At 49.6% G+C, this 22,535-nt stretch overlaps 1 protein-coding gene across 1 annotated transcript in view; it reads left to right on the forward strand.

Moving 5' to 3' along the window:
• The window catches only part of CACNG2 (calcium voltage-gated channel auxiliary subunit gamma 2), a 103,891-nt gene that overhangs the window by 79,880 nt on the left and 1,476 nt on the right, over nucleotides 1–22,535 (forward strand). The window contains exons 2-3 of the mRNA XM_036457433.2: nucleotides 13,955–14,038; nucleotides 21,878–22,018. Of these exons, the coding sequence (XP_036313326.1) occupies nucleotides 13,955–14,038; nucleotides 21,878–22,018 (225 nt within the window). The remainder of the gene's footprint in view (nucleotides 1–13,954; nucleotides 14,039–21,877; nucleotides 22,019–22,535) is intronic.

Consider the following 22,535-nt stretch of genomic DNA (forward strand, 5'->3'; position numbering starts at 1 on the left):
CCCCTCAGTCCCCCAGACTACAAAGGCTTCAGAGCAAAGATTCTAAGTTTTTTATCCTTATCTCCTTCCGTAGCAGAGTGCCTAGCACAGTGAAGGCTGCCAATGTGTTTTCAATCCATCGATCGATCGATCATTAAAGACCAAGTGCTGCCCTCCGCTTTATGGTTTTAAGAACTCTCTTTATATTTTCCTCAAAGGACATCAAGTCCTCGGGAACTGATTCCTGCCAATGGGAACCCCCATTTCCATTTCTATAAGTGCCTTGGGATGGAGGAACCTCTCTTCTGGGGAGATGGACAATTCTAAGGAAACCACATGCTCTAAAGGGGAGATGCCTGTCTTCCCACCTGGATGATCTTTTTAAACACCTTGAAAATCTAAGACTCGCATTCTAATCATTCTTTTTTCCTAGATATGACAAGGTCTGCCACTTTTGTTATCGTAACAAAGATAGTAATAATATATCATGTGTACTGAGAGCCTATAACATGCACCGTTCTAAGAGCTTCACACCTAGATTAACTTAACCCTCACAAAAACTGGAAAATAGGAAATATTATTAACCCACTTTACAGCAAGGAAACTGAGGCCCAAAGTGGTTACGCAACTTCCCCAAGGTCCACACCAGGTATTCTGATAGCATCTGTCTTGAGTTTCTATTCTTAAAAAGTAGCTAATATTTATCGAGCTCTATGAGCCTCCAGCCCCTCACTTGTAGAATGGGTCAGGAATAGAACTCACCCAAGGGATTAATGTGGTGGGTAAATCAGGGGAGATATCGAGTACTGGCACCGAGAGAATCTTTAAGAAGTATCACAGTGCCTCACATGCCCTGAGAGAGAATGGAAAATGCACAGCTCAATTCCTGTCCTCGATGCACATAGGACACCATTAGGAAAGTGGCATATAACCCGGTGAAATTAGAAATAACAAAACAGGACGGCAATACAAGAGCTGTCACAAGGCGGCTTGTGGTTAATTGCCAGATGAATGACCATGGATGGGGTGAAGCAGAGTTGAAAGGAGGCAGCTCTGAGCTGTAGGAATCAGGGAGGGCTCCTTAAATCCTAGCTTCCAGGTGTTGAAAGATACCTCAGAATCATCTATTCCATCTCCCAGAAATGCCCTCCGCAGCATCCTTAAAAGGCAGCCGACCACCCTCTGCGTGGACCCATCCAATGACAGGGAGCTCACTACCTTGGGAGGCAGTTTGGAAAACCACAACACTCGCCCAGGTACGAAGCTGACATCTCACCCTCCTCCTGTCAGGGTCCAACGGAGGTGAGGTGCAAATTGAAGGAGGTGCTCAGTGCACCTGCACGACCCTGAGAGCAAGTGCCTCCTTCAGTTTGGACCTAGGCACCTCACCTAGTCTGACCCTGCTTGCAGAATTCCCACCAATGGCTCCTCGCTATCCTAGCCCACTGAAACAGGCATTGTTTTAGACAGAAAGGAGGGGAGGGCTTGGTGTGGCTGGGAGAGGAAGTGTGAGCAAAGGTGAGGCACACAAAATGGCCAAATGCTTTTCTGAGACCAGAGTAGTAGGGAGAGAAGAGTCAGAACAGATGAGGTAGGACGCTTGGATGCAACTGGATGTGGCTGAGAATGTCTGGGTCTTAAGGCATCTGCTCTCTGTGCTCCAGTCAATGGGAGTCTTGGAGATTTCTGAGTGAGCCAGTGTGCTTGGCTTGGAAACAGGAGTATGGTTAGATGGATCCCCAGGCCTGTGGATCCTGTCGCGTGAAACATTTCCATCTGTGGATCAGCGGTTTAGGTGGCATTTGACCACTCTGGCCTGAATCTCTGCCATGACACTGAATTGGCCTAAGCACATAAAATAAAGGAACCAAGGGGAGTTGGGGGGGAAATCAATGTTCAGCAAGTTAACGTGGATTTTGTGAAACAGGAAAGGCCACTGGCATTTTTTTTTTTTCTTTCCATCGATGAATCTGGATGCATAATGGAGACCTTCATGACTGCTAGCAGGAAGGAGTGTCCCTCAGACGGCAAAGTCTGCAGGATGTGTTCTGGCAGCCAGGCCTCGCAATCTTTGTGTGTAGAGTAGCGGAAGAGAAGCTATCCCTGTAGAGATGTTTACCTCCCTAGAACTTAGGATGTGATGGGCCTGGTATCCACTCAGCATTCTTTGTACATTATCTTGTGCACTTTTACAAACCCTTACTCCCATTTTACAAGGGAGAAGATCAAGCCTTAGAGAGAGAATGTGGCTTGACCAAGGTCGCATACCAGTGCAAGTTAGAGCAGCAATCCGTCCAGGGTTTGGAAAGTGCACACTCGGAGTGAGAGGTGTGAGTCTGGCACAGACTCGCTCACTAAAGGATGGCTGTGCTAACCGGCCTGCAGCTCTGCACGGGGGAAAAGAGGAGTTGCAATTTACCAAACAGGTTTATTAACTCTCATTTCACATATTCAATTACACTATCAGAGAAGCAGCACTGGCCCATTTCCCCATTTTATAGATAAGTGATCTCAAGCAACTTCATATCCATCCACTTCTCTCCACTCTCATAGCCCCTGCCCTCTGCCAAGCCACCTCTAGCTCTCACCTGGACCATTCCTGTCAGTGTGACCAGGCAAGAGACCCTGGTGCCCTTGATGGCCTCATGGTTTCAGTCTTCCCCTCCATCCACTCCCCAGTAGACCACCAGGGCCATCAACCTAAAGCACAAGTCTGATCACATTAATCCTCTGCTTAAAACCCCTTGGTGGCTCCCCGTGGCTTCTAAATTCATACTTTGAATGGCTTATTAGGCCCTAAATAATCTGATTTCAGTTACCTATTATCTCTCCCAACTGGTTATACACACACATCCAGACCAACCATGACACATTCAGACAGACACATGGTCTTGGCCTTAGGACCCCATTCTCGTTCTCTCTCTCTCTCTCTCTCTCTCTCTCTCTCTCTCTCTCTCTCTCTCTCTCTCTCTCTCTCTCTCCATATCTCTCTCATAACCCTTGCTCTTCTCCCTTGCACCTCTCTGTCCTCCCTTCATCTGCCAACTTCTACTTATTCTTTGTGGCTCATCTAAGATGGGGCTTCTTCCAGGAAGCCTTCCGGGCAACCCACCACCATCCAGACTGAGCCACACAGTCCCTCACCCACCTCCAGTATCCTGTGCTCTGCCGTAACAACAGGGCACAGGATCACCTAGAGCCCACTGTTTGGGGTCAAATCTCAGCTCCTTCTCTCACACTGGCAGTGAGTCTTTATTAGATACATTCTCTCACCTCTCTGTGCCTCCATTCACACACCTTTGAAGTGGAAAGAACAACAAAAGGTGTTTGAGGATGAAATGTAATGTGGCCAGCCCAGTGCCTGGCTCATGGCAGCTTCTCTGAGGGGCCGGCCGCCACCACCCCTGCCCTCCCATTGTTTTAATTCTGCACCATAGAAGTTAATTATTTGTCCCAGCATCTTCTGGACTCATAGCTCTTGGGGACAGGAAATCCTGTTGCCCTGATCCCCTCTCTGTGGTGGTGCCTAGCTCAACCCCACACCTAGTAGACCCTCAGTGAACTAGAGAACTAGCCAAAAGCCTGAATGAATCAAAAGTGAATGACTTGCTCTGGGATCACATGGGTAATAAATGGCAGAAGGAGAGCTCAGAGACAAGCTCTCTCACTGAGTGGCACGGCCATCTTTCCTCTCTACCACAGGCTTCTCAAGATGAATGTGGAGCTGTTGGCAGATGACAGTATTTATTCATTATCTGCCTGCTCCTGGGGCTCTGGGGTTGACATAGTCATTTGAACAGTCCTGTCTTGTAGGATCTAATCGTAGCAGGTCCCCGTACTTCCTGGGCACGACTCCACCAGGGAGCTCTCTTGACACGTCGGAGTGGGATCACCATTGTTGGACTAGTCTGTGAGCTTCCTGAGGGCAAGGACTATATGTGACCCATCTGTGCCCCCAGCCTGGGGCCCAGCAAGGGAAACAGTACCTACCACTCACTGAGCCCTTACGGTGCCAGGAACTATGCTGAGCCCTCTCAATGCAATGTTTTATGCAATTCTCACAATCCTGTGAGGTAGGTCTTTCTGTCTCCCCATTTTACAGACAAGAAGAGTGAGGATCAGAGAAGTTTACTGGGATCAAATCCAGTGTCCCACCTCCAGATTCTGAGGCTAACCGCTGCCCTTCACTGCCTTTTTAGTGGTAGGAGTTGAATTAATTGAACTGTATTTAGGGAAGGTTCCTTCATAGCCTACTTCATGGAGTGTGTTTTAGGTTAGCTTGTTACCTGTGCCAAGGGTCCTTAACCTCATGGGAACAGCCTGCGATCGCACTGTGGTGTGAAGTAGACCTGAGGATTTCCTGTCCCTGGGGCCTGCTCCTGTGTCAGCACTATGGGGGAGCGCGACTCAGAGCTCAAGGCCGTGATGAAGGTGCCTTGAAGTTCAGAACCCAGATCCTTCAAGTTCTCCGACTTGGTAAGGTCAGGTCCACCTCAATCCACCAGCCCCATGAGCACACCCCTCCCCATGATGCCTAGATCCCCATATGGGGCCCTGACCGCCATCTTCAGGGGTCTCCTCCGTAATTTCTAAGTACCAACAATCCATAATTGTAGTTTGCTTATTATCACTGGGACCTATTACATCCCTCCTGTCTGAGGTCAAACCCATCATCTGACACCCTTCACAGCCCCCTTAGTCCAAGGTTGATGTACCTAACCTACGTCTCAGCAATTCCCCCACCTACATCTCCCATATTCACAGCCATAGCTAGTACTGAATAGTAGAAAAGTTTATCCTGAACAAAGACTTTGTGAGGAACATAGAGATACCTTTTAATTCATTCAGTTATTCTATAGATATTTATAAGCACCTGTTATATGCCAGCACTGAGAGTTCAATTTAAAAGATGATTTCTCTCTCATCACAAAACTAGAGATAAGATGTCCAGGGCTGGTATGACTCCACAGTAGTGTGGTTCAGACACCTTTACCTCATTCTATCATCATGCAGATCTCCATTCTCAAGGTTGTGTCATGTTCCAAGATGGCAACCTTGGACCTCCATAGTCCATATATCAAGAGAAAAGAGCTGAGAAGGGGGTGTCCCATGAAGGACATTTCTCAGAAGTTGTTCCCACCCTTCTCTTGGTCAGAACTTGGTCACATGGCCACTTCTAGCTGCAAGAGAGGCTGGGAACTAAAGTCTACATTCTAGGAAGCCATACATTCAAGTGAAACATGGGAAGACAGAGAGAGCAGGGTATTACAAAACAGCCAGCAGGCTTTGCCATAGTGATGCATAGAGACTAACAATAAAATGAGTGCCTGTGCATTGGCCATCCGCTTAAGAAATGGAGCATCCCCAGTACATTAAAGCCATCGTGTGCCCTCCCTGCCACATCCCTGCCCCCACCCAGGTCAACACTTTCTTGAATCCTGTATCATCGCCTTGCTTGACTTTAAAGTTTCACCGCAATTGTATGTATTTCTGAGCAATGCTAGGGGTGTCGAACTCAATCAGAGAAGGGGCCAAAATCTAAAATCCAGCCTAAATCGCGGGCCGAATGGTTTACTGAACAGTCATAAACTGTCATTGTGATGGAAACACAGCGGAGTGCAGTGATGACAGCGCGGTGCGGGCCACATTGCAAGGCCTGGCGGGACGGATTTGGCCCGCGGGCCTTGTGTTTGACACATGTGGAGCAATCTATGGTCTAGTTGTACAAGTGTTTAACTTTGGGGAAATGGAACCATATGCATTTTCCTGCAGCTTGATTTTTTTATGTTCAACATTATGTCTGTGGAACTCACCTGTGCTCACATGTACAGCTGTGGTCCACTCACCTTCACTGACCCCATGACAGTAATACCCTCCCAGGTATTATCATTCTCGGACAATACAAGTGTGGGCTGTCCCCAGTGTTTGGCTGTTACAAGCAGCATGTCTAGAGTCTAGAGACATTCTCAACTCCTCCCCTTGTACACACACACAAGTGTTACTCCAAGCCAAATTTCTAAGAGAAACGGCTGGGTGTGGGGTATATACATATTTTGATATTGTCAAATAGGCTTCCAGTAAGAGAGGCACAAAACCTCCTGTGCCCTGGGGATTCTGATAGTTGACATAATGTTCATCTGTTTAGGAGGGGATGTGTAGTACACTCCCTGCCCACACACAGGTGCATGCACACGCGCGCGCACACACACACACTGACTCATTCATTTGTCTGTTTGTTCAATAAACATTTGTCATCCAGCCATTATCATTAATTACATAACACGCCGTCACTGTAACAATGAGTAAATGAACTCATCTATTTATAAGACTCATACCCCTTCAGAAACACTGAGATGTGCCTGTGAGCCTCTCAGGATCCGGAGAAACGTGGCATGTTCAGGGAACTGAAAGTTCTGCCCTTAAGGAGCTTACAGATTGCGGCCATTTGTTTTTTAAACAGTTCTGCCAGGACACAGAATGTGATAAAACAGATACACAGTGCTTGAAAGCCTCGCGAGCCAGCCCAGAGTGGGGTCCATCAGGGCCCTGCAGTGTCCGCGCCGCCTGGAAACTGTGAGGAATGCAGACTCTCAGACACCGGCCCAGGCCCCTGGAGTCAGAATCTGGCTTAACATGATCCCCAGCGGATCCCTGTGCTCATTACAATCCAGAAGCACTGCATCGGAGGGAAGGAGTCTTTCTTGCTAAGGGCAATCAAGAAAGGCTTTCTGAAAGAGGTGTCGTTTGAAAAAGAAAGAGAAGGGAGAACTGCATTCATTGAGTGCCTGCGCTGGGTTAGGAATACACTAGGGACCTTCACTTCTGTCATCTCAACGAGTCCTCAGAATCAACGCCCTTTTTTACAGCTGAGGAAACTGAGGCACAGAGAGGTCACATAACTTGCTCATGGCCATCCATACCACAGATAGCTAGCAGAGCCAGACTTAGAAGCCAGATCTTTCGGAGTCTGAGCACAGCCTCTTCCCCTGCATCACATGGAGGGAACTAAAGAAGTAGCTGTGGAGACAAGCATGAGGACAGGACACCACCGTATGAGCAACTGCTCGCTGTGGAGACAGGACTTCTGCGGGTGAGAGCTCGGGGCAAATGGAAAGGGCACACTTGGGGGGATGAGGAAGGCAGCCACAATAGGCTTCCATTGTGGTAACCATTCTAACCCCACCCAGTGTCTGCACAGGACCTAGCACATAGTAGGCAGTCAAAACAATCCAGTGAGTGGATGAATGAGCAAATTTACAACAGGCAAACGAGTGAACTTCACAGGCTGTTGTTTCAAACCCTGCAGTGTCAGCACAGCCGGGGAGCTTGTGGGAAATGCAGACTCTGGGCGGGGCGGAGGGGGGGGGGGGAGGCTGGCATTCCAGGAGGGACGAGCCAGCATCTCTCACATGCTCAGGCCTCCTAAATCCCTGCCTTCAGGGAGAGCCCTGCCAGCAAAGCAAGGAGCCAGGAGCAGCAAAGGTTTAAAACACAGAGAAAGCAGCTCCCACCAAACCCTTCATTTGCTTCACTTAAAAAAATTACTGAGCCAGCCTCCACCTCGCGCCTCAGCCCTCCCCCCCGCCGCTGCCACCCCCCATTCTGTTCCTACAACTCAAGAAAAGCGGAAAACAGAACGGCTCTGTGCAGCCCCTAATGACCAGGTTTATGAAGAGCTTATTGAATTCAAAGACATGAGGCAGCAGTTGGTGTTGTGAGATATTAATGTGCTTTTTACAAAGCTGATGAAACCTCCTCTTAAACTACTTAATGCCTGCAAGCTGAAATTTCCAGCGTGAGCCGGTCAATTCCTGGAGGCAGAGCTGCGGCAGCCGCAGGCATAGCCCGTGGCCTTTCTGTCCCGGCTTGGCCTGAAGTCTCTCGGCTCTGTGGTTGGTGCGGTACTGCCGCCCTTCTGGGGTGGGGATTCGGCAGAGATTTCTGTGCTTATTGGGCCCCTAGTTGGTGGTGGGAGTGTCTCCCCTCACTCTCTCCTCATCTTCCAAAAGCCCAAAGCCAGTGTCTGCGGGGGGAGTGGGCAGTTCAGCCTGGATCTCTGTGGGATCTGGCCCCTGGCCCTCTCCAGCCACCTCCTGCCCTCCCCTTGCCCACCCTGCACTCTAAGTGGAAGCCATCTTTTATAAATCTTCAATCCCACACGGATACCGTGTGTTTACACCAGCCGATCCCTCACAAGGGACCGCCCTTCATCCAGTGGTGTGCTGGTAGATGTCTAACAACTGGCACTCTGGGGAGTTGTGCTATTTGCCAATTCCCATGGTGCAAATACTCCCACCGTGACCGACTTCAAGCTTCTAATGTGAGTTAGGAAAAGACACCAACCGTCGGCTCCCATGAGCCAGTACAGGCCAGCTCCAGCATCTATTACCTTCAGGTTTCCTCATGACCCTGACTCTGCTTTGGGGATCTCTCTCTCTCTCTCTCTCTCTCTCTCTCTCTCTCTCTCTCACACACACACACACACACACACACACACACACACACACTGACCTGCTTTTCCTGGCTAGCTCCTTCTCCATCTTCGGCACTTTCTGTAGCAGCTCAGTCACCCCTCCTTCCCCCCCCCACCCCACCTCCCCCACCTCAGAAGGCCTGCGCCAACAACCACACACTCACACACTGACATGCACCTACTGTGTGCACCCAGACAGGCCCTGCTCTGTCACAACACATACCTGCTACACCACAGCATCTGCCTTCTGTCCCCCACCATAGACTGCAAGTTCTGTTGCACAGAAAGTACATTTTTTTCCCTCTGTTTTCAGCGGGTTGCACAGAGAGCATAGCACACAGTCAGCACTCTATAAATGTTAGCTGAACAACTCTGCTCCCATAAGGCTTGTGCCTCTCTCTAATATAGTATGTGAGACATTATATTCTAGTAAATTAAATTACATCCTGCACCTTCTGTCTTTCCCTCCAGACCGTGTGTCCCTGAAGGGCAGGGGTCAGGTAGATTTCCCTCCACCACCCCGGGCTAGGCACTTAGCCTTGGTCTCCTCTTGGGGAGAGAGCCTGCTTGAGAAGGAAGCCACCTGGGAGGAAGGCCAGCACCAGATTTTTTGAGCACCTGGATCCATCTGTGCCTGAAGCCATACAAACACTGGGCTTGATGACCACCCCTGAGGTTTCCGCCCTCCCCCTCACCACCATCAATCCCGCCTGCTGGGTTGCTGAGGATGGAGGGCTGTTTTCACAGAGAAGTCATCAGACCAGAGTGGGAGAAAACTCAGTACTAAGATTCAGTACTCACTGAGATGGAATGAATGACTAGTGCTGAGCAGAGAAGAGCCAGGAGCATCTGGGGTGGTTCCCTGTGTCAAATCGTAGTCCAGACAGGGCCGTCATTGAGCTTGTGAGAGCCTCGTCATCGAAAGATCACACCAATAATTTCTAAAAACCAACGGATAATTCGGGCTAATTAGGATAATGTGATGAATTATTTGCACTTCAACTTTTAACTGAGTAAGCAGTTTTGTAATATAGACTCCATGTACGCAGACAATGAACATGAACTGTAGTTTTGTCTTATATGTTAATTTGGATGCCCTTTCCAGTTGCTAAACACTTTGAATGTCACCCCTATCTCCTTGCAACCTGAGCCACACAGTTCATGGGTTTACACTTGGCCCTGAGATTACCAATAACCGCACTCCACAATCTCAGTCTTTTGCATCCGCTCTTGGACTCCTAGGTCCCATCCTTTCAGCTCACTCTGAGCCCTGACTCTAACAACTCTCCGAGCCCCACCCTAGCTGCCAATGCATTGACGCCCATTTTTCCACTGCCCTCTTTACCCAGCTTCGGGCCTGTCCATTTTCATAATCACTCCCCCCACCCTTCTTACTCTCTCCTCACAGACCTCCATCCTGGTTAAAGGCAACCCTCCAGCTAGATAAATTGCAGCGGCATGCCTACATGTGGCCTGAGAAAAACCACAGGATCTCAAGAGGGACCTTGAAGCCCTGACATACATACTTCATGCCTCAAGCCTCGTCCATTCTCTCTCCCTTTCTCGTGGAGAAAAATTTGACTCCCTTCCTCCTTCCTCGAAACTCCAAACCTGCCTCCCCTTCCTAATTCTCAGTTGATGTTCCTGCTTCCCATTCCATCAATAAAATGGAAGCAATCAGAAGAGAAGGGTCACAAGGTCCCACCGTGTCTACCCACATGTGTCTCCTGCCCTCCTGGTGCATGGAACAGGCCATCATCTACCCAGTGTTTCCCAAACTTTTGACATATGTGTACCCCTTCTATAATTTTCTTAACGCTGAGTACCCCTCGTACTCATGACAACGTAGAATTAGGCGCAGCTAAGCACAGTGCAGTGCATATCCCCACCAAACTCCAGTGCAACATGTACCTCCACCAAACTCTTCCCGTACCTTTGGGGGTACGCGTAACACACTTTGGGAAACACTGATATACCCCATCAAAGACCATCCTTGCATGTGTGTCCTGGACCTCATCCCCCCTCATGTTGCTTGTAAATTGCTCCCTCCTTTTTCTGGGCCAATTCCTTCTTCTACTGGAACATTCTCACCAGTATCACTCATGCCTTAACATCTCCCCAACACACAATAGCCAGCAGGGTGGTAGACATCTCACTGGGAGGTAGAGGCAAGGAGGCAACAAAGGACGTGGTGGGGGCTCAGACAGCCAAACCAGCATGTACAAGGATCCTATGGTAGGAAGGAACACGCCAGAAGGAAGGCCCAGATAGCATGTCCCAGAGAGGTGGGGACAACCGAGGCTGTTGAGCTTTCTCCTAAGAGCACAGAGAAGCTGTTGAGTATTTAAACTGGAAATGGCCTGATCAGATTGGCATTTTCCAAGGACCAGTTTGAGAACTCTGTAGAGAGGGATAAGAGTGGGTGCAACATGACCAGTGGGGAACTTACTGCAGTCCTCCAGGGAAGCAAGGAAGGTGGCCTGGCAGTGGGTGATATTGTCAATGGGGAGCAATCAATGATTTTGAGAGTTCCTGAGAAGCTAATACAGCAGAATATCATGAACCTGCAGTGAGGAGGAGGAAGAGATGTCAGCAATTATGGCTGGGCTCAAACGTGCACCAGGAAGCAATGGAGAGGTATTCACTGAGCTAGTTGGTGCCTCCAGAAGACCAGGCTTGAGGGAAAGGTCGTAGTTCAGGTTTGGACCAGCTGAGCATATGGTCCCTTTAAGACATCCACCAGGAGACATCAAATAGGCAGTTGACTACCCAGGTCTGGACCTCCCAGGAGAGGTCCATGCAGCTGCTTAGATGCTTGTTGGGAAGGCTTTCACACAGCCTCTCAACAAGCATCTCTTCACCCTTCTTCTGTGCTCAGCACTGTGCTAGGAGCCAACAGTCAGTCCAAAGGTGTCTGAGGCCCAGGCTTGTGCAGAGGGCAGGCAGCCTGTGTGGGGAGCAGGTGTGGGCATGCACCCTCAGGAGAGGGGTGTGGAGGCTCCTCCTGTGAGCCCTTGGTTCGGGGTTGAGCACTGTCTCCAATCTGTTAGGAGACTTGGGGCATGTCAGGACCATTCTCCACACCTCAGCTCCTGCAGGCTTCCTTATAAAGAAAGATGCCTGGCATAGAGCTGGCGCTGATGAAATATTTGTCATATTGAATTGAGAGAAAATGGAAGTGCTTTCCAAAGTGCTTTTCAAACACACTGATTTGTAATTTTAACACTAGGAGGATAGTAGATCCTCTTAGCAGCTGGTATAAAGACACTTCTCAGGAGAGAGGGGGGTGTGGTTGGAAAGAGGGAGACGCTGCTAGGGACAGGGGGTTGAGGCCTCCTGTTAACTATTTGTAAGCCATAAGCATCTATAGGCGCAACCTTTTTTCATTAAATTCAAAATATCGTGGCAGTTAACTGGTTTATGAGCCAAGATGCACGAGGGCAGGCCAGGTGTGCTCGGAGGACAGAGAAGCGGGGAGACAGCAGGTCTGGGGGCGAATGGAGCAAGGAGAGGGACTGCCCAGGCACTCAGAGAAGAGACCTCGTCTTGGGAGCATTTGGGGTGAAACTCTGAGCTCTTGGGACCCTACAAAGCTTCCGTAAAGTTTCCAGAAATCTCGAAATGCTTTAGGGAATCCTTTTTCTTGCAGAAGTCAGAAAAGGAGGTGAATCTGGTACAGAGACAGTGAATGGGAGGTGCGGAGGGTCAACCATCTTCTCTGTAATATGTAGCATAATAACAATAGCTAGAAATAGATAAAACGCTTATCTCATGTAAGTATACGCATGTCCTATAGATGCAGGTATATGTAATAGACAGGTATGTGTTACAATGCTTTAAAATTCATAAACAGTTTCCACAGCATACAATAAAGCCTTCTTTATGGGATGTGCGGCTCAGAGTTCTCTAAGAAAATAAATTGCTAGCATGTACTGAGGGCTGTGTATTAATTAGGTTATATTAGCTACTGTCACAGAAAAATCCTCAATGTCAGTGGCTGAATATAGTCCAAATCCATTTCTCTCTCACAGCAATGCCCTCGAGCACGTTCACTAATGTGCCAGGCGCTGTTCTGAGCACTTTATATGTGTCAGCTCATCTAATCCCCTTGACCAGCTGTGAAGGTCTCTACTTTCCGGTGAGGAAACTGAGGCATATCAGTGAGATTGAATCTGCCTCACCCCTGCGCCTTATCTCCCAGCCTCTCACCCCTGCACCTTATCACCCAACCTGTCACCCCTGCACCTTATCTCTCAACCTCTCACCCTTACACCTTATCTCCCAGCCTCTCACCCCTGCACCATATCTACCAGCCTCTCACCCCTGCACCATATCTCCCAGCCTCTCACCCCTGCACCTTATCTCCAGCCTCTCACCCCTGCACCAATCTCCCAGCCTCTCACCCCTGCACCTTATCTCCCAGCCTCCCACCCCTGCACCATATCTCCCAGCCTCTCACCCCTGCACCTTATCTCCCAGCCTCTCACCCCTGCACCATATCTCCCAGCCTCTCACCCCTGCCAGCCTCTCACCCCTGCACCATATCTCCCAGCCTCTCACCCCTGCCAGCCTCTCACCCCTGCACCATATCTCCCAGCAGAGGGGAAGTTACCCAACACTTGTCGTCCTTATGCTGGTGCTGGGGACACAGAAGTCCCTGTGTCATAAAGTGGACATGGCTGTATATTCTGTTCTGCGCATCCGTCTTTATGGAGACTGCATTGCATAGTTTACTCGCTCACTTAGTGACTGCTGGTAGCACCTGCTGTGGCACTGGGATGGGCTTTTAACCTGAGCCAGTTCCCACCTCCTCACTGAGCAAATATTTAGAGTCAAAAGCCCTGATTCCACAATTTCCTAGCACAAGTACTTATTCATTTAGCCTCTCTGAGCCTCGGTTTCTTCATCTGTAAAATGGGGATGAAAATACCCCCTCAGAGGCCTGTGGTAGAGCCAGAATGAGTCTAGTCCAAGGCCCCCCAGTGGGGAGCTCACCCCCTGCATTTCAGAGCTGTTGGTGGCTGGGTGTCATGAATTCCATGCCCTGCTGATAGGATGGCGCTTTGCAAGCTTACTCAAAGTGCTGTGGGGATGTTTGTCAGCAACATTTTAGGGTTTGCCTTCTTTGGAAAGCTATTCGTTTTCTCTAATGCAAATGGTGGGGTGACTGTGTGGGGAGCGAGGGCACAGGGGTGACCACACCCGGTTCATCATTCGTGGGCGTCCTCTGGGGCAGTCCCCAGCCCCAAATCAAACCTCCGCCACCCGCCAAGTTCAGCTAATCCTCAGAAGCCTCCGTGGATGGCTGGGTTTTGAAGTTCTCGGCCTTAGATCCTCTCTCCAGCACTGCGTGTTTTGATTCACTGGGAGGATGTCCACACAGACAAAGCCGTACCTCCCTTCAAGAGTGAGGGAGAGGCCGGGCCAGCTTCAGAAGAGGCCCGTGGTCTGAACCCCAGAAACGATGATGTCTCATGTGTCCTCTCTCCTCCTGTTTTCCAGGGAACTTCAAAGGTCTCTGCAAGCAAATTGATCACTTCCCAGAGGATACAGATTACGAAGCTGACACAGCAGAATATTTCCTCCGTGAGTGCAAGCCATTTTTATCTCCTTCATGGTGATGGGTTCTGCCCTCCAACCTTTGCAGCACGAACACCAGGATTGTCTAGCGCAGTGGTTCTCAACCTTCCTAATGCCGCCACCCTTTAATACAGTTCCTCATGTTGTGATGACCCCCAACCATAAAATTATTTTTGCTGCTACTTAATAACTGTAATTTTGCTACTGTTATGAATCATAATGTAAATATCTGTGTTTTCTGATAGTCTTAGGCGACCCTGCTGTAGACCTAAGACCATCGGAAAACACAGATATTTACATTATGATTATGATTCATTAACAGTAGCAAAACTACAGTTCCTTCATGCATGCTGTTCCCTCTGCCTGCAACACCTTTCCCTCCCTTCTTTGTCTGGCAAACTACTACAGATCCACCAGGTCTCAGCTGAAACATCACCTCTTCCAGGAAGCCCTCCAGGCCCCTGAACAGATTCCCAGAGCATAGCACTTTCATCAGGCTATAGAGTCCTTGTCTATTTAAGCAACCATCTCCTTCACTGTCCTACCAACACTCTAGTCAGGGCTCTTCCCATCTTGTTTGCATTATATGTCCAGCCCAGTGCCCTCGGTAAATATTTCTTAAATAACTGAATGAAGACACTCTTCAGGCAGCGCCAGATTAAAACTTCTACTGAAACAATGTGAGATTCTTTTTCTTCCCCCACAATTCAAGTCAAAGTTAAATCCTGATGCAATAGCTGTGATCTTAAATCCACCTGGCACATATTAGCAAGAGAAAGCCTCTGAGTCCCCAAAAAAAGTCCTCAAGAATAGGCAAAAACAACAAGATGAAATGTTCCCTGAAAAATGGATTTCCGAGAGAGGGGCTGAGGGTCCTTGACACCTGGGACAGCAAAGCAGCTGAGCAGAAGTGGCTGAAGGCTCTGCTGGGGTTCTTAGGCCTGCTTTCCCACCATCCCTCTCCTCCCAGGAACGCCCCCTCCGCCCCGCCCCCACTCCTCTCCCGAGGCAGAGGAGTTAGCATTACCCTCCGATGACTCTTACGAAAAATGCAGGAGGCATTTTATGTTATGGATCACCCATCTCTTTCAATAAATACTCCTCACATCAAAGCCAATCTCAGGTCAGCCTGGAATCGGGTTTTGCGGAGAAGCCACAGAGCATGACGTCAGCCAGGCAGCTGGGAAGAGGAAGGAAGGGAGCATGATGCAATTTATAGATTTCTTTTTAAATGAGGGAGAATATCTGACAGTGCTCATCGTTTATTTTTATGAAGTCCTGCAAGACGCTGCTCATAAATTGAATTCCTAAAGGGCCATTTGGTTGTGTTCCCTGTTACCACGTCTGGGGCCCCCACAGGAGTCTGGCAATAGTGAGAAGGCTGATTGAACACCGCCCATGTGCTAACCCTGTAATCAGGGCTGAGAAGATCGAGAGGCATGAATGAGACAGTCTGTGGCCCTGGGAAGACCACATGGGGAGGACCCTCGGGGAAATTGCTGGACTGGGAGACCCACATGGAGAGATGCATCCTGCACACAGAGGTGGGCAGGGGCAAAGCTCAGCCCCACACCATAACCCCAATGGTCCAGCAGCGCTAGATGCCAAGTGCTTGCAGCAGGAACCCTGTCTCATTCTTTGCTGTGCCTTTAACAGCTTCTGGAAGATAGTAGATGCTCAATCAATGCTGCTTGTTAAATAAAGGAAAACAGGATTCTTAGGTGACCATCCCTTACCTACTCTGCACCTTCATTTCCCAATTCTTAAAGAGAGAAGAACTTCAAGTGTTAGGTTCATTCTGGTGACCCTGGACAAAAGACTTGAATGTATATTAGCAGTGCAGGGTCCGAGGGTCTGAGGTGACCAAATCCAACAATATTTTTGAGCATTTATAATAGGAGGTCGGCAAACTTTTTCTGTAAAAGGACAGATAATAAATATTTTAGGCTTTGCAGACTGTACAGTCTGTCCCAACTATTCAACTAACCTTGAAGCACAAAAGAGGCACAGACAAACAGAAGGAAATGAAACAACTATAGTTACAGAAACAGGTTACATACAGCACAGTTTGTTGACCCCTGACCTATAACATGCTAATCTTGAGCTAGACAAGAAAAGTGATTTTTTTAACCTGGAAGATGTGAGTTCCTATCACTCTCCATTAAGCTCTAACCTGGCTGGGTGGAGCATCTAAAAGACAGGGATCATTCCTGAAGGATCCTCTGCTCCAACCTGCGAGTCATGATTTGTTACGGATTCTTCTCCCTGCCCCTTGGACCATGAACAGCTGACTCCTCTGAGTAGCTGCAGACAGACAGTTCTCTCCATCCCCCAGCCAGCTGGAGATGTTTGCTGAATGAGTAAATGAGAGTCCACCCTTCCCAGGCCCCCTGGCACATCCACCCTCGTCCCAGAATGAGGACAGAGGTGGATGCAAGGTCTCAAGCGGAGTCAAAACTACCCTTCCCAGCCTCAGAGCTCCCCCTCCTCCCTTGCTTCCCTTCTCCGCCCCCCTATGCTGGGCCCACCAGGCACTGAGGGGTCTCCTAGGTACCTAAGCATGGGGAGTGTGGGGAATACCAGGTGTCAAGGTCAGAGCTTTAGATTTAGAGGGAAAAGACCTGAATTCAAGGTGAAGTCTGCTCTGTGGCCTTGGGCATGTTACACAACTTCTCTGGGCCTCGATGAATAGCAGTCCCTGGGAGGGGCTCTGAGGAGCGATGAGACAAAGGTCAATGGTGCTTTGTTAGAGCATCCCCACTGCCCATGGATCACATGAGAGAAGTCCATCACCCCGCTTCAGGTTAGAGCCGTGGTCGGCAAACTCATTAGTCAATAGAGCCAAATATCAACAGTACAACGATTGAAATTTCTTTTGAGAGCTGAAAACCGACTTCTGCGCCTGGGCCACAACGTTTCAATCGCCCACACGTGGTATTTTGTGGAAGAGTCACACTCAAGGGACCAAAGAGCCTCATGTGGCTCGTGAACCGCAGTTTGCTGACCACAGGGTTAGTGGATAGAAGCACAGCGATACAGCCTCCAAGCTCCTGAAATGCTGGAGCTGCACACACAGCCCCATCCTCCCATTGTACAGATGAGGAAATGCCGAGGCCCAGAGAGGTTAAATGGCCTACCCAGCCCAGCACACTCCCTGGGATGCCCCCTGCCCCCCGAATGTTAGGCAGGGCTGAGTACTCCTGTCCACTGTCCGAGCCCTACAGCCCCTTCCTGCAAAACTGTTCCCAGCAGAGGTCCCAGCAGAGGTCGCCATGGTCAGCATGGCTAAAACTGTGGTGACGGATCCTTGCAGTTAGGGATCCGGCTCAGCTGCAGCTGATGCTCACATCCAGGCAACCAGAGCCTACGTTTCACAACACGGGGCCTGCCCTCCGCCTGCTGTGCACAGGTGGCAATTTCTATTCGGTCCTGGCCCCTCATCCAGGAGCTGGCTGCAGCCACCATGCTGACTACACGAGTCAGTCATGAGTCACAACCTGCACTTGAACCAACACCAACCCGGGTAACCGCAGGCCCAGGGAGAACAGTAACAATAAGCTGTTACTGTTCTCCCTGTGCTCTCAGCACCAGGCACCGTTCTAACTGCTTAAAGTGACTTACTCAGGACATCCGGCAGCCCTCTGAGCCGGTGTCTGACCCTCTCCCTGCAGTTCCTGGGCCAACTGAGCTCAGGCAGGGCAGGCAGCTCAGCGAGGGAGACGGGGCAGGCTGCTCTCTCCACCAATCCCAGACGACAGGAACTGGGAAGGCTCCCAGGACCTGCACAGATGGTGCTCCCGAAGGACGCTCGGTGAGCTTCCAAGTTCCGTTCATGTGTCATTACATGCAGCAAACGTTCACTGGACGCCGGGCTGTGTCGGGGCCAGGCCTAGCACTTTGTGCATTATCTTCACCCATCTGCACGACCACCCCCCAAGGAAGGTACTGCAGGAAGAAGGTCAGACAGGGCCGAGTGCTCCTTTCCATTATACAGATGAGAAAGGGGAGGCACAGAGGCCACAAAGATGGGGAGGGCCAGGATGGGACCCAAGCAGCCCATTCCTGGAGCCCATGCTCCCAACCACCACTCTCGACTTCTCCCTCTTCTCCTCACCCACCATCTTCTTCCTATTTCTCTTTCTCTCCTCTCCAATAACACCTCTCTCTCTCTCCCACGTCCTCTCCTTCTCCCTTTTCTCTCTCCTCTCATCTCCCTCACACATTCTCTCACATACACACACTCTCACATGCTCTCTCACTCACACACTCACACACTCACATTCACATACACACACTCTCACACTCACAATCACACTCATACTTTCTCATACTCACACACCCTCATATATTCACACACACATACTCTCACACTCACAATCACACTCACACACACTCACATACATACACTCATACTCTCACACTCACACACTCTCTCACATACACACACTCTCACATACTCTCTCACACACTCACATACTCACACTCACATACACACACACACATACTCACACGCACAATCACACTCATACTCGCACACTCATACTCTCACACACATACTCACATACACTCATACTCTCTCACACACTCTCTTACACATACTCTCACACATACACACACTCACACACATGCACTCATACATGCATTTGCTGCAACCTGCCCCCTTTCACAGTCACTGGTGACCCCACCCTGCACAGTGTGAAAGGAGAGAGGGAGAGATGGCCAAGAGCCTGGAAGTCCTCCCCAGCCAGTGTGACCCTATCCACCATCACCGAGTCTTCATTCACCTCTTCAACACCCCTCAAACCCAGCTCTGCCCAGACCCTCTGTGCCCACCCTGGTCCAAGCACCATCACTTGCCTGGCCAGCCACATTAGCCCTCACACTGCAATAGCTCTCTCACTGGTTTCCTGTACTCACCCTTGGCCTCTTCTTAATCTGTGTGCTTTTTAATCCTCACCTGAGGATATGTATTTTTTATACCTTTATTGTTGAGAATCCATGTGTTTCTTAAGATGCAAATCAGATTGTGACAGTCCTGCCCCTTTAAAGCCCTTTCATGTTGCCCATTGTTCTGGATAAAGGTAAGCTCTGGAGCCTGGCCCACAGGTCCCCGGTGACCCACAAACCCGTGTGGCCTGGCCCCAGTGGCTCCATCTCCCTCAGTTCTTTCCCCGGCCCCTCCACCAGCTCCTAGCGATCCAGCTCCTTTCAGTTCCCTGGACAAGCCCTCACTCATGCTGCTTCCTCTCCCTGGGACACTCTCCACATCCCGCCTCTGTTCTGCCCAGTTAGCTTCCCCCTATCCATCGGAGGTCAGCTCCAACCTCACTGCCTCAGGGACCCCTCCCTGAGCCCCACAGGACTCAGAAGAGGCTCCAAGAGGCATGAGAGCAGACGAGTGCAGTGGCAGGCACACAGAGCTTAGAGGCAGGCGACCTGGGTTCACACGTCTCCCTTGTCTCTGTTGGGCGGCCCTGGACAAATGGCGACACTCAGTGAACATTAGCTTGTCCCATGCCTTCATGGTGCCACACGGCATCTTTATTTCATAACACCATCCTAGTTGATACTGTTTATCTGTGATTATTGGACATATATCTTGTCTATGAGACTGTAGGCCTTGTAAAGACATGGACTCAGCCTGTTTTGCATTCCTCTGTCTTCACGCCTAGCCTGGAACCTGGCACAGTGGCCAGCACTCAGCCTGTATCTATTCACTGGACTTCCAGTTGTCAAGAGCAATGCATCTCCCTGCTCGAGGCCTTGCAGCCTTTATTAGGGACTCAGCCAGGGGTGGCTGCACTGCAGCTAGCAGGCCAAATCTGGCTCATCAACTGTTTTTATAAATAAAGTTTTATTAGAACACAACCACACTCGTTTGTTCATATTGTCTATGGCTATGTTCACGCTACCATAGCAAAGCTGAGTAGTTGCAACAGAGACCGTATGGCCCGCAAAGCCAGAAATACTTGGGATCTATTCCTTTACAGAAAAAGTTTGCCACTGCCTGTTTTCAGAATGTGGAATCTTCTCAAAGCCAAGGCCCATGGTTTCATGGGGCTGGTGTGAGGTTTAGATGGGTTAACTTGCGGAAGACACTTATTAGAGGGCCCAGCACATAGGAAGAGCTCCCTAAATATTAGTGGCTATTATGTAGTTCCATATGCTCACTGGTCAATAAATACTTGTTCATGGGGCAAATCAGCTATTTTCTGCTTCTTGTGATAGATTTTAGCACTAAGAGCACACCAGCTTCAGTGGAAAGTTAAGACGATTCATGGCAAAGCTGGGTCTGGACTGAAGGGGAAGGGGCATTAGAAATCATAACAATTCTATCTTTTACTGTATTCCTTGAAGTGTCAAAAACAATGCAGATATTACCCAATTTAATCCTTATGAACTGTTGCACGCATACAAGTCTTATTATGAGGGTCTTGTTAGCATGTATATTCTGGTTCAGTAGGTAGGTCAGGCGGGACCCGAGAACATGCATTTCTAGCAAGTCCCCCATGAGGTCTGTGCTGCTGCTCAGACTACCCTTTGAGCACAGGGCCTCACAACATTCCTGTGAGCTGGATGTTATCTTGCTCTTCCCACTTTACAGGAGGGGGAAACTGAGACTCAGTGAGGTAAAGACGCTGGTCCAAGGTCAAACAGACATTTGAACTTGGGTGAGACTAACTGCATAATCCCCACTCTGACTCACTAGCTCGATGGGCTTGGGCAACTTACTTCACCTCTCAGAACCTCGGTTTTCTCATCTATTAACTGGAGCTAAAAAGCATAGACGAAGGGCTACTGTGAGGGTTATATAATGTATGTCAGGTACCCACTCAAGACCCAACAAGAATTATCTCTCTCTTGGGTCTTCAAGAAGCTCTCATCAACCTTGTGTGCTTCTGAAGATGAGGAAGCAGGTAGCTTTGACTGTGCACATCTGAGCATACATGTGTGCATGTGCAGATGTGTGGCTGAGGCTCAGGATGGGGATACAGCACCTTATCTTAGAAACAACTTGCAGGGAGAGACCATGCAGGTCTGGTGAGGAGGTACTTCCATCCCTGCCTGAAGGCAGAAGGGAAAGAGTGCTGAGAATGCAGAGTAACCCAGCTGCCCCCAACCCTTTGCCCTCTTACTCTCACCCAGCTAGGGTTCACCCCACGCATTCCCACCCGATACTCCCATTCATGAAATGTTTACTCTATGCCCTCAAAGACTTATCTAGGTGCACTGTCAGAATCAACTCATTTAATCCTCACAACAACCTCAGGAGGCAGGTACTATCAATATTTCCATCCCCATTTTATAGATAAGGAAACTGAAGCACAGAGAGGTGAGGTAATTTGCCCAAACTTACACAGCTGATAGATGCTAAAGCCAGATTCAAATCCAGGTCATGTGATTCCCTGGCCACTATAATGTACTGCCTCTCAATATACCCCAAACACCCCCAGACAAGGGAATTTTAAGTTAGGTTTTGATGGATGAATAGAAGTTTACTGAGTTAAAAAGAGCAGGAAAAATATTCTAATAAAAAAGCTTAGTATGTCAAAGTCAACGACATGATATGGGAAGTTCGCTGTGGCTGGACAAGAGGGAACATAGGCAGAGGCCAAGTCACACAAGGGGCACTCAAGGGGCACTGGAGTTGGGGCCTGTAGCTCAAAGGGCTGTGAGCTGGGCAGTGGCTCACTCCCTCTCCCTCCTCCCTGGTATTGCTAAGCAACCTCGACTTGGGTCGTGTGTCCATAAAACCCCATACCTGTGTGCCGCCGTCTCCTCCCTCCACCATGCCTCAGCCTCACAGCCACGTTCTTTCTCTCCCCGACCCTCCATGTTCTGCAGGGGCCGTGAGGGCCTCAAGCATCTTCCCGATCCTGAGCGTGATTCTACTTTTCATGGGTGGACTCTGCATCGCAGCCAGCGAGTTCTACAAGACTCGACACAACATCATCCTGAGTGCTGGCATCTTCTTCGTGTCTGCAGGTAATGACCACTGAGCTAGGCAGGCAGAGCCCGGGCCCGCCAGGGGGGAGAAGGCTGAGGTATGGTGCTCACTGGCTGGGAGGACCTGAATCAAAGAGGAGGAGGAGGAGGAGGAGAGGAATCTCTGGGCTTTACAACAAGTCCTATTGAGGGGAAGACCGGTTGTGCTAGGGCTCCTGCCTGACCCCTCCCCCCACTGATTCCAGGAATATCCCAGACCCTGTCCCTTAGCCCAATGGTCCATCTTCCTTCCACCTCTTAGAAAAGGGCCCAAATCCCAAAGAGCAGAGGAAGGACCTAAAAACTTTGCTTAAGGATGTCAGTGAAGGTTTCACAGACAAGGGAACTCTAAGTTCGGCCCTCCCCGGGTACTGGGTCCCCTGCAGGGGTGCAGGAGGCAGGCGATGGGTGTTTCTCTCTCTCTCTCTCTCTCTCTCTCTCTCTCTCTCTCTCACTCTCTCTCTTTGTCCCTCTTTCTCCCTCTCTTTCTCCCTCTTCATTCCTCTCTCTCTAAAAT

The sequence above is a fragment of the Pipistrellus kuhlii genome, unplaced genomic scaffold (assembly GCF_014108245.1).
Source record: "Pipistrellus kuhlii isolate mPipKuh1 unplaced genomic scaffold, mPipKuh1.p scaffold_m20_p_3, whole genome shotgun sequence".
NCBI classification, from domain to species: Eukaryota; Metazoa; Chordata; class Mammalia; order Chiroptera; family Vespertilionidae; genus Pipistrellus; species Pipistrellus kuhlii.